This window comes from Thunnus thynnus, chromosome 6, assembly GCF_963924715.1.
Source record: "Thunnus thynnus chromosome 6, fThuThy2.1, whole genome shotgun sequence".
Lineage (NCBI taxonomy): Eukaryota > Metazoa > Chordata > Actinopteri > Scombriformes > Scombridae > Thunnus > Thunnus thynnus.
Genome location: NC_089522.1, coordinates 31,034,532 through 31,050,672, shown reverse-complemented (window position 1 = coordinate 31,050,672; position 16,141 = coordinate 31,034,532). Strand labels below are relative to the sequence as shown.

The 16,141-nt window shown below is 38.7% G+C and overlaps 1 protein-coding gene across 2 annotated transcripts in view; it reads right to left on the bottom strand.

The window, feature by feature from the left end:
• Window positions 1-16,141, bottom strand: part of dnajc5ab (DnaJ (Hsp40) homolog, subfamily C, member 5ab) — a 30,492-nt gene that overhangs the window by 6,833 nt on the left and 7,518 nt on the right. For both annotated transcript variants that reach the window (XM_067593342.1, XM_067593343.1), the window contains exon 2: window positions 302-458. In XM_067593342.1, coding sequence (XP_067449443.1) covers window positions 302-408 — 107 coding nt within the window. In that variant the 5' untranslated portion in view covers window positions 409-458. The remainder of the gene's footprint in view (window positions 1-301; window positions 459-16,141) is intronic.

The window sequence follows — 16,141 nt, the reverse complement described above, 5'->3', positions numbered from 1 at the left end:
TAGGAACTGACTTTTATAGCACAGAGGAAACCTTAAAAAACAATTTAAAACTCATCATTTAAATATGGTTTTAAATGCTGAATTCAAGAGATTAACTGATCAATAAGAGAGTGAGGAAAATGTTTGGACAACCATATTCAAAACTAAACTTCTCTTTATTTTAGGATCCTTTTGATCCAGTCAGAGTTGGTCACAGACGTCTGACTCCCTCTAGTGGTTTAACATAAACCATCAGTATTACAGATGGGGCTCCAATAAGAACAATAATAATAAGTATATTTTTGTGTGTATGAACATGTACCTGTAACATTTCTTGATGTCCTCTGTCGTGGCGTTCTTGTCGACTCCCAGCACGGCGTACAGCGATTCTCCTGATGTGGAGAGAGCCCTCTGTCTCTGCTGCTCCATGGCCTCTCGGTCCTTCTCTCACTCGCTCCCTCGCTCACTCAGCCTCTCACCTGTCACAAAGAAAATAACGACAAAGGTCAAAGGTCAAATTAGAAAAAAAAAAAGCGATTTGTTGCTTAGTCCAGTTTTTTTTGGGTCTTATTCTCCAGTTCAAGAAGTTCTTTTTACTTTCCTTCCTGCACACATTCAGGAACAGAATGAACTCCTTTGTTCATTAAGCTTCCTGATAAAATAACACTTGGCAGAGTTTTTTTCTGGCTTTTGCAGCAGCTCAGATCGTAACAAAACCAGGTTGGAGAGTTTTTCCACGAGGGACAACAGGAGAAAACAGAAACAGCTTCATTCAAGAAAATTTATAGACAGGATTGCAGTTCTTTGCCTTTAATATTAGACGAAATATCATCAGAGAACATTTGGACACATTCGAACTTGAACTTCATTAGAGCTGCAACAATTAGTCAATTAATCAATGGACAGAAAGTTAACTGGCAACTCTTTAAATAATGTGGAAGTAAAAAACATCAAGCTTAACCAAAAGACGAGGGAGAGCCGGGGTGTGTATAAATCCAAAGCACAAACAGGGGATTCACACATCCAAATCAATCAGATATATTATTTTTATTTTATTTAAATTGTCCAAAACAAGCACAGGATAAAAAGTATTGCAGAACTAAAGATTCATTCATTGTAATCCTGATGGATATTTGGTTTGCAGGCAGGCATCAACACACAGCTCACAGGAATAAACTGATGATGTAAAAGCAATAAAATATACAGCATATATACAAATATTTAGTCAAATACACCTATAAAAAATAAAAACAGGAGCAGATCCAGTCAAAAATAGGAACACTATTACCATCATTATTACATAAAAAAGCAGAAGATAAGATTAAGACCAGTGTGTCATTTTCACAGATGTTATGATCAACATCAAATTTAAAAAAAAAGGCTCATTTCACCTTTTTTACAGTGAATGTACAGCTGTTTGTATTTGGCCAGATGATGACACTGATCTGACTTTGCTGGTGTTTTGGGATTTAAAGTTGTGATGGGAAGAAGAGGAGAAACGGGTGAGAGGAAGAAGAGAAAGGCAGACAGGAATAAATGAGTTAAATCACTGCAACCTTTCATGTCACACAGTCAGCCAGGCAGGTGTGTGAGGCAGAAGATATTTATGATCTGTATCCAGTAAGTCAGCTGACCAGTGGCTGCAGAAAAGCAAGACGCTAACCAGAACTACAAGAACACAGCTGTGATGGTAACAATACCGCTAACAGTCTCTATTAGCAGTTTGATTTTGATAAACCACAAAAAAACACCTTTTGTCAAACAGAGACGCAGGAGTCTGAGCAGCAGCAGAGAACCAGGCTCCTTGTCTGGTTCGCTCTACATACTGCAGCCATGACTTGCTTTTCTAATATTAGGAGGATTGATTACAGCGAGGAAAATCTCTTTCACTGTTCATATGGACACCTGACTGTTGTTTTTAATTGTAACCCTGTCCTTTAAGCAATTTCCAATAAAGGAAAGTTTTATGATTATTGTGAAAATACCGTCATATTTCAGGGCACAATATTTATAGCATGAAAACATGATACTGGCTCAACTCTAAGCAGGACTAGGTCATGTTCAAGGTATGTTTCTCTGACTGTTATTAGCAGGATGACATGCAGCAGTTGCAGAGTAACGTTGTGGTTCAACTGCCAAGTTGCTTAGTAAACTAAAAATGAATCAGCAAGTTCCTTTAAAAATATTAACACGTGTGTATGAGTCATATAAACATATATTTAGATAGTTTTACCCCTAAATAACCCCAAAAATATAGAAATATTCATCTACATATTTAATTTGGATGAATCATGTAAATGAAATGATGACATGTTCTTTCTTTATCTACATTAAATAAGGAAGTGGTGACTATCACCGTGGTGATAAAGTATTCAGTCACACTGCAGTTTCTCATGTCCTTTGTCAAATTCTTCATGTACATCACAGTAACTATTATTCCCTGCAACTATTTTTTCAGTCAACAACAAACAAAAGAAGAAGTCAGCAACATTTTCTGAAGAACCAAAGCAGTTTGACTACACTTCTACTCTCATCATTCATTTTGTCAGAGGGAAGTTCAATTTTGCTTTGTCACATCCTCAAACTATTCACAAATGGTACAGCAAATGGTCGCCTTCATGCTACTGGAGTTCAGGGTTGTCTCATTGACAGGTGATGGACCATCGCAAAACTTCACCATGATGCAAGAACTCAGTGCCAAACTTGACATCACAAACATGAGACCTCATTTTCTCCATCCAGACAATCAAAAAAGGAAGGTCAGCGGCTTGGCACCAAACTGAGAATGGCAAACATCCAGTGGCGACAACAGAAACTGAAGGTCCACCTTGCAGCCCAGCTGTTAATCAGCTGATGCCTTACAGTACTGTGAGCAAGAACTCAATTATCCGCAGTTCAGAGGATGCACGGCTACAGTTCAGTTCTTGATGCACCTTTTGGCGTCCTCAATAACTGCAATCCATTTGGGAAAGGATTTAAAGCATCAATCAAGCCTTCAACAAAAGTTTGTGCCAGGGCTATTTTAGAACAAGCAGAGTCATGTCTCCGTGGGCTCAAGGTTAAAAACAAGGGCAACAATTCTGTCTACATGCAACTCAGAAGAGGGCTCCTGTCTTGGGCCTCACTGCTTGTGGTAGAAGTGAACTAAACATCAACAAAGATCTTGTGGAGAGACCAAGTGTACCATGCAGATACCGTCTGACATACAAGCTGAGTCAGGATCACCTGGAGCTGTTCTTCTCTGCAATCAGAGCCCGTGCACTAAACACTAAAGCCAGACACTGCTCAACTTATCTGATGTTCCCACTCAGCTGTTGAATATGTTTATTGAGGACGATCTTCACTGCATACCGTTTACTTAGAGCCTGCATACATGGGGCCTACGTATCAAATTATTTACTTATCCCCCGACCAAACTTCAATATTTCTTGAAGTCAAGGGGGCACAATTTGTAGCATGTGAAAATAACACCACCTCCATATATCGAAGGTTATTTTACATAGTTCCCAGGTGTTGTTTCATATTTTTTGTAAATAGACCAAAGAAATTTAAAAAGTAGTAAAGGCACAAAAAGCATCTCCTCTTCTCGCCTCCTCAGCTCGCATCTCATGTGGGAGGGAAGGACGAGACGAGAGGAAATGAAGGTGCTGAATAAGCGAATGGGATGCACCACAATTTACACAAATCATAGACATTAATTCTTGAGTTTGATGTAGAGCTAAAACAAATTCACAGGTTGTAAGACTTATTTACTGCAATGCAGACTGGAAGATTAAACACCTAGAAGATGATCAATGTAGTGACTGACACTTCAGTTTAATATAAAATTTAAATTGCTGCACAGATAAACTGGAGATTCTCTCACCTAAATGTGAAGTGACTACAGCCCTTTCCTGAGCTACATGGAAAACCAAAACAGGAAATCTTTTCAATACGTTACTTTGTTGTTGATGCTGTTACACTATATGTGTATATATGTATATGTACAATATGAGGAAGTTCTGTCAGCACAGAAGAATGTTTTAAGATATGTACAATACACAATGTGTAGTAGAACATTGGTCACGTAGGAGTTTGTTCACTTAATACTAATAAGTCCATACATGATAGTCCTCCACTGAAGCAGACATGCACCTATCCTGACAAGCTGGTCTATAATCCATCATATCTTACCTAAAGTGTTTGTAAAGTGTTTACTGTAATTGAAAAGGTATCCACACTGTGAAAACTGCCAACAGAAGGAAAACCTCATGTACTGGAGCTGCGTATTTGGTGCCATCTGGCTGTGAAGAAGGGAAACTACATGGACAACAATCTTAGTTCTCAAATGGGCTGTGATGAAAACCACTTCCAGTTCAGCTTCCTCTGATGAAAGGACAGACCACGTTTTTACGTGATGGTAGTAACGTTTTTAAAAACAGCATGAGTTAAGTGATGGACCAACTCTTGCACAGTCACCACCTTCACAGACCAAAGTATTTCCCAATTTGCCATCAAGAGTTTCTTCAATAGGAAACAGCTGGAACTTGTCGATCAGAAGTGCGCCCAGGAGCTAAATGTGACTCCTGTAATAGATGTTGTTACCACTTTAGCAGTATGTATTAGGCATACAGTCTTTCGAAGCAGTTAAGTTTATAAATTGATATTGAATGTCCTTGTCAAATGTCAGTGTAGTAGAGCTCATGTACGTTAGTTCTATTCGTAACTACAGTTATTGTAATTGAAACTCATGCCTGGTTTTTCCAAATTTACCATAAGCTTTAGTAATGAATCTAACGGGACACTTTGGTGAATTAGTGTTTTCAGTGTCATTAAAATTGATAAGTAAATACGACAAACATGAGGAAAGCACAAACTCTAATATCTACCTTTTGATTCTTCATTGTCAATGTTCAAGGATGGCAACATTTGATGTCTATTAATTCATTAATTTATATTATTCATGATGTTGATTTAAGCTAACTTAGAAATACCCTTGTAATTAATTACAAATTTTGGCAAAACCTCCATCAATGTGTTCTTGTATGATTAGAATACTGTATATGTTGCTATTGTTAAAATCATACCAGTTGCACCATAAAAACCATCAACAAACGCAGGGCAAAAACTTCATAAATACCTTTATTGCACATTAAAAGCACCATTAATTTAAACCTTTTTATTATCCATCAACAACACCTGAAAGATGTATAAAAGAATATAACAAACGATTAATTAAATAATGTAGTGAGCAATTTACAATCAAGTGTAAATACTTAAAAAAATAATTAAAAAATACAGCTGTGGATCAAGGTAAAGGTGAACTTAACTGCCACAAGACAAGTCTGCATGATGAAGAGGTAGCTGACTCTCCAGTGCAACATATTTTTAGTGACAAGTATAAATTACAGTACAAATGGTAGACATGAGAAACCACAATATAAAAATAATACTTATATATAGTTTACAGCGCTTGGTGCAGCAATCTGTACACTGAATGAGTAAAGTCCAAAGCCTGGGTGAAGGAATAAAAGCTGCCTTTACAATTAAAGTGAGCATTGTGCAACAGTCTGTAGGTCAGCTGTAACATATAGTTGAGAAAGCTGCTCCAGTAGTCCATAAGTAATGGAGGTAAGGTTCAAAAAGTTCAATGAGTCCTCGTGTGTGAGACAGTTTATATGTAGCAGGCTCACAGTTGGGGGGGAAGAAGCTGTTCTGGAGTCTATTCATGTTAACAGTTTCTTAGTTTACTTACGTCACTATGAAAGGGACAAAAGGGCAACCTGACAGAGTATGTGAATGTAAATTTGACCCAGTAACAACCTCTCTATAAATAAGTGATGCTCTTGGAACAGCACACTGATATTAACTACAATTGAGAACTATGAACTCTAATGTTTTTAATTATTTACAATTTGTTACAGCTCCGTCTGACACAGGGGCAGACCATGTCAAAGACCATGTGGTGGTAAGACTGGGATGGTAAGGGAATAAGACACTGGGAATAGGAGAGGGTGTAGGGAACAAGGAAGAGCATAGCTGTTACAACTGAACAGTGTTATGGCCACAAGTGTTAAAAAAAAGATGTGAGGGATATGTTTGGGGCTAAAAAAAAAAGTTGGGCTTTAATGGACTTGGCAAAACTGTTTAAAAAATATAATTTCCCCTCGTGGTGAAATGAACTCCATCGTGAAAAAATAGCCCAGGGGGGTCAAAGCTGCCACTCAAAACATGAACATATGCAGCCATAACACTGTTCACAAACCTGCGAGCCTTGTCAATCTTCCCTAGATTGACACCAGCCCTCCGCCTGCATCCCTGGGTGCTGCCAGAGAAGATGATCTTCACCTCTGAATACTGCAGGTGGATGTGGTGCAGATCCTCCTTCATTGCTGTGACGAGGTTGACACTAAAGACATCCTCCAGGTCATTCCCATCACAGTGGATGGGGAGGACATCCGGTACTTCTCTTCCTCGTAGGGACTGGTCGAAGAAGTGGAGAAGGCTCTTCCACCTCAGACCACCCCAGCAGAACCAGTGGGTGAAGATACCATCAACACCAAGGTCGTTCCCCATGGTGTCTGTAGCTCTCTCAGCCCCATTAATAAATAACAGTGTTCTGCCATGTAACGTTAACTTAGTTAAATGAGCTAATTTTCATCTGCTGATCTGCTGGCTCTTGAACAAACAGCATGTTGAGACACCAACAGTTAGCAAAACTGTAATAACCCAGCGGTTACACAGTTTAACGTTAACTTACACTACAATAACGTTACAAGGTTACTCCTCTTATATGTAATATTTTCCAAATGTGAACATGTATGCAATTAGCTGCTTAGATTTACTTAGTAACACTCAGCTACAATGTTCACCTCGAATTATGGAAGCTAATTTTGTTAGCAGCATGTTAGCATGGCGTAGCAGACTGTAGCTTGTTGCTGGTATAGGTGGCTGTGCATTGTGTCCTCGGGTTCTCAGTCAGATCCACCCTCTCATCCAAATACGGTCACGTCTGGCTCCAAAAATCCAAGATGGCAACGGTCAAATCCAAGATGGTGAAGGTCAAAATGTCGAACTCAAGGCTTCAAAACGGGACTCCACAAACCAATGGGTGACATCAAGGTGACTGGGTTCCTTTGTTTTTTACAGTCTATGTTTAGGAGTTAAAGTTTATGTTATTTAATATAAGCATTCTTGCTCAAATCATCTGGTAAAAGCCTCAGAATGCAAAGGAGTCTAGTAGAAATAGAGAGGGTACTGCATCAGAGATACAATGAAAAACACTAAATCCGCCAGCTGTGGGGCTGCAGGGCTAATGTACAGCAGACATCATGATAAGCTCATTCAGCCAGACCCATAATGCACTAACACACCCATCAACAACAAAAACAACAATCAAATTCAGTCAGGAAGTGAGCGAAATCCACTTCCTGACCTTTGATCACTGAGCAGTAACTGAGCCCTCACCCTGGTCGATGTAACCATGTCAGACAGCAGGTGTATGGGGGTTAGCAGGCTTAGAGACCACAGTAAGCCAATTCAGCTTCACGGCTGAACTGGTCCAGACTGCTGGACTTAAATTAACAGCAAGAAAATAAGCTGCACGCTGTCTTCATACTAGACCTGCACCTTCCTGATGAGGCCTTATCACACAACGATTCAGAGGCTGATTATTCTAATGAGGACATGGTTCCCATCAGTAGAGATCAGGTTCAATTACATTTTATTTCATTAAAATTCAGTAACAAATCCCTTTGAATCTCTAATTGAATCTTATTAGGTTTACCTTTCAACATTTGCAAGTAACTAAAGGCTAAAATAACACAACTCAAAGATGTCTAATCGCCTTTTGTTGTCTAAGAAGGCAGAAACATGGACATTTTTAGTGGCAGCCTAATTCATGTTTCAGTTTAAAGTTGTATATGATATGATGTAAACCAACATTTACCTGGGGCATTTGTAAATTGCTGTGAGTTGATCGTTCCATCTAGAGATGAGTCTCAACTACAAAAACTGAGTCTGAAACTACAAAAACACACACAGTCCACTGACAGTCATACAGTGGTGTTACAGAGTGATGTGTCTGTTCATTCACAAACAATCTTTGGCTGAAAACGAAGAAACCCGCTCCAGAGACTCTTTATTTACACCCAAGTTTTACCCAATTGCCCAAATTTAGATATTCTGACTCCAGTTGAGTGGAAGGCAATACATCCAAATTCTTGGTCCCTTAAGAAATGTTTAGGTGACATCACAAATTGGAGCCTGAAAAATAAAGGAATTTAGAGGATGATAATGATAGTTTTAGAGACTAAAAAATCTGACATGAAAGATCCCTTAAATCTAGTCGATTTGTGGCCAAGATATGTGCCGAGCAGGCCATTTTACTCTAAAAAATATACTTGTCAGTGCTCTCTAGTCTAGTGAACAAATGCAATTCTGGATCAATTGTTTTCTTGATTATTCAATTCATCATTTGGTCTGTAAATCATAAGCAAATAGTGACAAAACCCATCACAATTTCCAAGGTGACTGAAGATATTTAATTTGCTTTAGTTTTTGCCTGATCAACAGTCTGACAGCCTCGCAATTTAAAGCTGAAACTAGGGCTGCTTTACTTTACTATGAAAAGCAAGTTCTCACATTTAAGACGTCAAATGATTCCTCTGTAATTAAAACAGCTGCTGATTAATTTTCAGTTGATAGGCTATTCCATTAATCATTTCATCTCTACCTGAAAATTCAATTAATTGATCAATAGACAGAAGTCTATAAGTGAATACACGTTTGATTTACTTTTCAAGCAGAAATGTCAATAATTTGCTGGTTCCAGCTCCTTAAATATGAGGATTTGCTGTTTTTCTCTGTTTTATATCGTTGTAAACTGAATATCTTTGGATTTTGGACTTCTGGTTGGACAAAACAAGACATTTGAAGACCTCACCTTGAGCTCTGGGAACTGGAGATAGACATTTTTCACAAATAGTCGCTTAATCGAGAAAATAATGGCCAGATTAATTAATAATGAAAATAATCTTTAGTTGCGGCCCTCGTTTCAGCTCTAAATTGCAAGGCTGTTGTGTATTTCTGTACAGCAATTTCTTGGCACACATTGCCTGACATATCTAGCTAAAAAACAGCCAATAATATCAGCCATATAGATGTATTGGTCATATCATTCACCTACATCATTCACTTACAAAGACGTTTTTCTAAATCTGTCTGTATCGAGGCAGTCAGTGGGAGGAGATTGTCACTGGCCTGTAACCTGTACATACAGAGATAATCTTAAATACACATTGGATGGGAAAAAGGGACAATGTGCAGTGAGCATAAAGAGATACACGCCAAAACAAACACCATACATGGAAAACTGCACGTAAACGTGTCCTATTGTTTGTAAAGATGACAAAAAAATGACTTTGATATAAAATAAGACAAAAAACATCTGAATCATTTGTGTGTCAGCCATTAGTCTCTCTAAAATCTCTATATGGCACCAGATGGCCGCTATTGCCATGGCAACCCTACAACACCTCGACACGCCTGACAACACATCGATTTAACGCCTCCCTAAACCCCGCCCACTACTGTTCCTCGGATTAACCAGTCACAACACAGACGCACCTCCCACTTGGCTGGGATTAACCAATAAGCACGATTCATCCGTACTCCAGGGATTATCAACACACTGAGAAAATATTCCTCTGTCTGTGTGTCTGTGCGTGTGTGTGTGTGTGTGTGTGTGTATGTGTGTGTAATAGTCATGCCCAGCCACCACAGTGAGCCTAAACCAATCACTCTGCCTACCTGATCCGAGCAACCAATGAGATTTTGTCTTGTTGAATGAGCTTAAGGTCAAATTGGCCATTCACAGGAAGAAACAGACTGGAAAGAATTAACACAAGGTGACAGCATATGGTCTGTTTCTTTGAGTGTGAGTGAGTAAATGTGTGTAGAGTACATGCTTCCACACCTGAGTCTCACATTTATTTTTTATTATTTCACACAGTTTTATCCATTCAGGCATTTTCACTGTGTTCATATTCATTTTACAGCCACAGTTACCTTTCTATGATCTGAGCTGGATAAATTCTGTATTTTATTCCATGTAGGTTCATACTGTGTACACACTGAGTGATGCATACAAATAAACCCTCTACTAGATGTTATTTTATATTGAGGTACAAGCCACAGCAATTAGTCAATAGACAGAAAATGAATGGGGAACTATTTTGATAACTGATGAGTCGTTTTAGTCATTTTTAAAGCAGAAATGCCAAATATGTGTTGGTTTCAGTTTCTCAAATGTGGTTGGGTTTTGGACTGTTGGTAAATTGGGAATTGAAAATAATCGTCAGTTGCAGCCCTAAACTTTATTATCAACCTGGAGGATATCTGGTTTGCTACCAGGAATTCACGCACAGGTCAAAGGAACACACTGATGACAATGAACAGCAACAACAATCAATATTCAAGAACATAAAAGGAATAAAATATACAGCACATATAAAAATCGCAGCCGTAAAAGTGATATCACTATGTGTAACAAGAGATAGAATAACCAGATGTGAATATCAGCAAATTAAATATCTGACAAATCAATGTTCAACACACTCAATCATCACTATTTCTGAACAGTCTTTCTTTTTGATTTGTAACCTTTACAGACAATGAACTAAAACAACCAGATATCTTAAAGTCGACCTACACTCAACGAAATGTTTTGCTTTACTTGGATGTTTGAGCTTCACTGTGCAGAGTTCGACACTAGAAGCTGTTTTCACATTCACGAGGAGCTGTGCTCCGTCAAGATGTTAACATCGTCTCCATAACGAGCAAAACATAATCAAACAACATGAGTGAAAATCTGAACGGCTGCCAAACATGATGCCGTCTCTATACTCGCTGTGACTCGACGCCTGCTTGATTAATAACCCTAAACGCAGTGAAATATAAGGAGCGTGTGTGTTTATAATTCCTGCCTTAGCAGCCATACATGTACATAAATCACAAATAGTGAACATAGCTGTTTGAAGATATTCAGAGGCTCAGCCAATGAGCCTGAACGCACTGCAACAACAGAGGCTGGAGCCAAACATCCTTTTAGAAATGCACTGTTTTAATATGGTTATGATTAAAATGTTTAATCTGTGTTGTTCTTACATGGGAAACAACATGAGCATATTCACAAGTCAACTGTTAGTTCAAAGTTCTCTGTTGGAGATTTTAAGATAACACAATATTTTTTTTTTTTACCACAGGAAGTGACTGAGCAAAACTTTAAAGACATGAAATGCAAACAAACAAACATGTCCTACACATGCTTAATGTGAACCAACAGCATAAACAACAATTTAACATCCACAACTGGAAGTTCCCCAGAGGGAGTTGGGAGTTTTTGGCCTTGCTTAAGACATGAAAAGTAAGATGGGTGTGTGACTGGTTTACTTCCCTTTATTGGGATTCAAATCAGCAGTTCTCCTGTCATAAGTCCATTTCTGCTGCCACACAGTGTTGCCAACTTTGTCACTACATTTAGCAACTTTTCTGATGGATTTTCTTTAAATTCATGACGTCACATATGCAAATTAGCACGTGACATCATCTAGCGACTTTTCCTGCAGGCTTCAGCTACTTCCCAGTAGAAATAGTTGGCAACACTGCTGCCACATGGGTGGAGAAACTAAAGGTTATTTTCTGCTGATGTTTATGTGCCTTTGTGTGCTTCCTAACTGTGAAGCTAAGTAGCTATTCATGCATTTGATGTGTGTGCTCACTTGTGTTGTGTCTCTATGTGTTTGGAAGAGAAACTGAGAAAAATAGGCCGCGGTTCCTGTTGTCAGTTTGCATTAGAAGAAGCTTTCACTCCACACACATACACATCAACAACTAAAGGACTGTAGACTGCAACCTATGCTTTACACAAAAAGGAACAGAAGAATCATAACTACAGTTATTAAAAACCTGCTAGGCTGTGTTATGATTGACCTAAACAAACACTATATCAATATGATCTCAATGAGACTTTTTACTTGATTAAAAAAGGATAAGATGAACATAATGATCACTCATACTACAGTATAGTCTTATAGTATGTGCAGTATAAACTCAGGTAAACAAGCCAAATCCCATTCCTGATGGGATAAGTGTGTGTGTCTGGTATTAAACCTGTTTATTCAGGGAAGGTTCACTGAACACCAGAGCTCTTTCCCAGCAGCTTCCAGTTCTACTCAGTGACACTGCTCAATATAACCTGTCTTCAACTTAGTCAGAATATATGTGTAGTTGTTTTAAGGGACTGCTACATAACTTCATTGCTGTTTGAAACTGTGGTGAGTGTTTTAGGAATCTAACAGCTGAATCGGATTAAATTTACATTTTAAACATTGTGGTCTGTGGCTGCTGACTGTGTGAGGCTTCCTGTTGAGGATTGGCTTGTTGGTCTGCGGTACCCTGGAGCCTCGTTCAAAACACCCACCAGGCAACCAAATACTCGAGCATTGACAAGGAAGCGAGAGGAATAAAACAGCAACAGATGCTATACAGTGGTGACATGCGGCCGTTATGAAAGTTTTAACAAAGAGATGACACATGGAGCTTTTCCTGCTTTTGTCCACTATAAGAGCGGCTTTCCTGTATGCTGGTTGTCCATTTGTCTTGTCTAATCAACACTCCAAAAGATACCAAACCCAACCCTTTGTCACTGTGGACAAAGTAGACGGCTCCACCCCATGCAGAGCTCATTATGAACAGGAAGAATTAAATCCTAAAAAAACAAAACCAGGAGCTTGAGGTGTATCACCAATAGTTCTTTTAAACACTGTACTCAGATGTCATCCAGCAGTAGCAGGGGAGTTGATACAGTTTGTTGGTGGTATCGGACCGAAGATGGTTGGAGTTTTGCTCGACCACAGATACAGAAACATCAAAGATCCCTGATCAAATCTCAGAGCATTTTCATAAACCAAACCTTGCACAGCTGAATAATTAGTTTTTTCCTCTTAACTTTATAAATTACTCTTATCTTATTATAAGATTTAGCCTAATATTTGCTGCTCAGTCACTTTAATGAAAATGATGCATTGTTTTTGCAGCTGTATCAATGCTTTTAACCAGACTGTGAACATTAATTGTATTTCTTTAAGCTTACAAGCCTGTATACAGTGAGTTTTGTGACATAATGACACAGCAGCCTCTTTAAAAAAACAAGAGTCTGCTCTCATTTATTCTAAACTGTTCTCTTTCCTCCACTGCTGCCCAGTGGGGAAGACACGATTCATTAGCCAGAATTATTGATTACACCAGCTACCAGCTGCTACACACACACACACCTGAGCCAAAATGAAATACAGAAAGTGTAAATGGAATGTAAATTATGCAGGGAGCATATTATACTTCTCAAACTCTTCTGCTGACGCCTGCACACACAAACATTTCAATACTTTCTAATTTACATATATAACATTAGTACTGGGTGACACAAGCTTTAGCCTGAACCGCTGCACGTCACAGTACGCAATCACAACTAGACGCAGTACTTCTGTGCTCCAAGTACTTCTTCTGCCTTTTTGTAGGATCTTGGATCGTTATCTGCAGACCCTCATCATTACTTAGACTGCCAAACATAAACACAAGCAGTCTGCTTTCATATCTGAGCTGTGGAGAACACATGTACGCACATGCCCTGCTCAGCTGTGTCCTGCTTTTAATGTAATGAACATCTGTCTGCAGCACAAAACACAACACAGCTCCCCAAACACTACAGGCACACACACACACACACACACACACTCCTTCAGTTTGTCATCAGTAGATGTGTTTCCATCCACCTGTTTTTAGGCGCATTTTCAATTTGTGCTTAAAAAAACTTGAGTGGAAACGCTGAAAATCTGGAAAAAATCTCGAGATACTGCAAAAAAGTTTTTACGCTTCGGGGAAATGGAAACAGATTCAGCGAATAAATGATGATATACCGAAATCACATGACTTAAATGTCACTCAAGCTTCCTCCAGGTTTTTTTTATGCGCTGCAAATTGAAAATGAGCTTTAAAACAGGTGGATGGAAACACATTTACTGATGACAAATTAAAGGAGTGTGTGTGCCAAAAGTGTCTGGTGAGACACAAAATGGCAGCAGACGAAAACATCAGGCGTGTGCAGTGTTCCTTTAATTAATATAAGAAACAAACATAAACACCATATTAGATGGGAAACAGCGACACATTTTCCTTTGTTTAAGGTTTGACTGGAGTGCTTTTAATTATGTCATCTTCTTCTGTAGTGGTATAATGGCACCTGACTGGAGAATTAGAGCCACTCACTGCTTATCCTAACAATCGCATTACAGTAGTGGACAGAAACGCGCATAAATTCACATTTTCTTTATCCGATTTTCTGAAAATCGGTTAAAATTTGCGATGCATTTGGATGGAAACCCGACTACAGAGAGGCATCATCATCAGCCACATGTTAGGACGTTCAAGCTGTGACTGTTTCGTCTAGCAGCTCTACTTTGGCAGGTAACCGATCGGCTCTTTTATTCTAGAAATGTGTCTTGTTAAAGAAAAGACACTGACAGTAAAGTGAAGGCTCTTTAGGCTGATGGCAAACTACCAGCAGCAGGTTGATGCAGCTTAGAAGTGGACAGATATTCAATAATCATCATCTACGGGTCACCGTTCACTCTGCATCTTAATTTGGTTTGAGTACAAAAGTGGCTGATAAATTCATGATGTGAGGCCACTGGACAAAAAATATCTGTTGAGCTTTGACTTTCTTTTTATTCTTCTCTCTGTTTCCGTCCTTTCTACCACTGTCATCATTTGTTGTTCTTTAAATTTGTTAAAATGAGGATATAATCAAGTTTCACAAATGGACAAATCAGTTTTTCCACAGTAACTTGTAGGTAGAGTTTAGTTTTATGGCTTAACAGGAGAATTAACAAAATAAAAGAGTTCCTGCACACTGCTAAAGTGTTCCCAAATCATCATAATTAGCTATAGATGTAACAGCAGGATTAACAATATGAAGCAAACTGGAGGTGAAATGATAAATCAATGAGTTAATCCACAGAAAAATGAATCTGATCTAGTTTTTTTAGGGATGCCTTTCTTTGTCATTTATGACTGAATGGGATGCGTGAAATTATAATGTGCATTTTTCACTATTTTTCCTCATTTTTTAGACAAAACAATTGACCAATTTAACAAGAAAACATCACCAGATCAATAAAAAATGAAAAGAATTGTTAACTGTAGCCTTATTCACATCCTCTGTGTTTAAATGAGGGTGAGGATGAATCAGATTTCATAATTTATATTTAAAAAAAAAGGAGAATTAAATTACACAATAAGGAAATCGTGACAAATAACAGCAGCAAGATTCTGACTAAGAAGTGGAATTAACACAACAAAGTAAACACAAGCTCAGATGCTTCCTGACATGCTGGGAATGAAAGCTGATGATGTCAGACGCAGTTCGACTTCCTCATATCATGGCGTCCGATGATGTGATGTCACAATTTTGGTATGTTTATCTCGCCATTTTGCTTCTCCAGCTGATGGACAAGAACTTAATTCACATAAATGTTTTGTTTGCTTGAAATCTTACATGACATCCTCCATCATTATTTTGCTCCACACATTTCTCCCACTGTGTCACTCCTCCCCCCCCCCCACGTCAACTCACATCAATATTACACACTCTTGCCTTCATCACACTTTACTCTCCTCAACACCTTTGTCATCAGTTTGTCATTAGCGTCTCACACCATGTCCTCTCTCATCCTGCTCTCCACATTTATACTCCTCCATGTTGCTTTCAAATCCCCTCGTTTTTTTCTCTCAACACCGTTCTTTCTGAGTGTTGCTTTTGCTTCCTTTTCCTCCCGATGTCCTCTTCTCTGAAGCCCCACTTTAGTGACATTAGTATTACATGGGAGTCCGTTAATTATTGAATTACTGCATTACATGAACCTTTTTACAATTTAGTGCACTCATTTCATTAAAAAATGCATTATAAACATTCATCTTAAAGCCCATAAGGCCCTCAGTAAATGGAAAATAGACATGCTGTGTGTGGTATGTCACACTGGAGGTAACACACACACACACACACACACACACACACACACACACACACACACACACACTCCTCAGCACCTCTCTCACAGCTCAGATA